The sequence below is a fragment of the Phytophthora infestans genome, genomic scaffold (assembly GCF_000142945.1).
Source record: "Phytophthora infestans T30-4 supercont1.5 genomic scaffold, whole genome shotgun sequence".
Classification (NCBI taxonomy): domain Eukaryota; phylum Oomycota; class Peronosporomycetes; order Peronosporales; family Peronosporaceae; genus Phytophthora; species Phytophthora infestans.
This window is the reverse complement of record NW_003303754.1, coordinates 3348830-3350536: the sequence shown is the minus strand read 5'-3', so window position 1 is coordinate 3350536 and position 1707 is coordinate 3348830. Positions and strand designations below refer to the sequence as shown.

The window sequence follows — 1707 nt, the reverse complement described above, 5'->3', positions numbered from 1 at the left end:
TCGGTCACTTCGACTGCTGCCTGTACCATTGATCAATTGGTTCCAAATGCCGGAACATGGCAGTTCATTGACAGTGTTCAGGTTTTATTGACGGAGCCACCGTACAAACGAATCAAGCTCATGAGAATGTGATAACAACGTTCAAGGCTATCACTGAAACGGACTAAAACAAGTATGTAAAACATGGTCCAACCAGCAACTCTGTATTGGATGAATATACCACGCCAACGATCCAACGGTCTAGCGGAGAGACACGAAAACTTGGCCACTTCGTCGTTTATGACAGCTACTAGTAGTGTCGGTGAGTTTGGCTTGGCTAACACCTACTCGAATCGAGGCGCCGCCGAACGATCGCTCTTTACTGCCCTTGACCAACAAAGCTCGAAAATTGCATTGATGTTATGGGAGGCAGCGCAAATTTTCAGGCTGTATCGAAAGTATATGTGACTCCTGCTGGCGCCTTTGCTGCTGGATCGCCATTTTACGTCGCGCATTATCTGGCTTGCATTAAATTGCGGGATATCTCTGACTATTCAAAGAAATGCCTAATGCAGAAAAACACGCGCAACTTCATTTACCTCAATTGCAGCAGTTCATCTACTACTTTAGCTACAGCTGGTACTGCAGGTGTCGTTGCGCCTCCTACTATTGCTAGTTTGAGCAATAATACGAATTTCGGAAACACGTGCCCAGTTCTTTAGAATTTAAGTAGTGGTGCAACAACAACCGTCTTGGCCGGCGGGCTTGCGCTCCCTGCATCTGCTGTAACTCTTACGATTACACCCGACATTGATGGTACTCCAACTGCTGGAACTGGTATCACCCCATCGCAATCGTTCTCGCGTCTTCTCGTTCCAACCTACTCGCCCAACCCAAGCGCCGACCATGCATTGGCTCAAAAGAAAACATTCCGCTACCTCGAACGAACTACAAATAAATTCACAGCTGCTCCAGGAGCTTGGACGGTCAGTAATGGCATTGCTAATCCAAAGCGTTTGATCATGCAACCCTGTTATTACCAATCCAACCGCAGGTGCTACTGTGTCGGATGTAGTTAATCCGTTCCGCAGCCCATTCTCGACAGTTCCAGCTACGACGAGTCATTTTGCTGCATTGAAAAATCTGCAGATCACAGTTGGAAACGTCCCCATTTGGAACAACCCCGTGAGTTTTGGATATGATTTTTTTGCAAGAGATGTCGAAGTCGGGTGTTGGTGGTGGCCTTGATGATGTAACGTCCGCTGTTTTCTATCTCAGCGTCAATGGGAATCGCTTTACCGATTTGTTGCTGTTGATATCGGTCGTCGTCTTCCAAGTGAAGATGATGCCAGTAAGATTATCATTGTGTCTTGTACTTCCAACTATAGCTAAGCTCTCGCGTTTATTACCACGTATTGCGTGAAGTTGTTGCAAGCGTTGATACGGCTATGGGCACGGTCTCCCAAGGCCCGGTTCAGAACTAAGAATCGGATGTAATTCTTATTAGACATTTTTTAATCATCTTCAATATACGTGACCTGATCAAAATCAATTATGAGTGGCTTTTTCTCCGATAATCAGACAGCGCAAAAGGCGTTTGATCGCTATTACAATGCAATGGCGAGAAGCGATTTTGTTCAAGGTAAGAAGCTGAAGGCGCTGATTCAACGCGAATCATTAAACGATGCGAGCACTGATTCACTTGCAAATTTGTTTCAGCAAGTAATG

At 45.7% G+C, this 1707-nt stretch overlaps 1 protein-coding gene across 1 annotated transcript; it reads left to right on the top strand.

Annotated features, from left to right (window-relative positions):
• Nucleotides 1-541: 541 nt before the first annotated feature.
• On the top strand, nucleotides 542-1463 carry PITG_04347 (uncharacterized protein; the record flags this gene model as incomplete). Its single annotated transcript, XM_002905940.1, has 5 exons — nucleotides 542-654; nucleotides 710-1011; nucleotides 1055-1197; nucleotides 1258-1351; nucleotides 1405-1463. 5 exons carry the CDS (start codon nucleotides 542-544, stop codon nucleotides 1461-1463), a joined length of 711 nt encoding a protein of 236 aa, XP_002905986.1.
• Nucleotides 1464-1707: the final 244 nt, after the last annotated feature.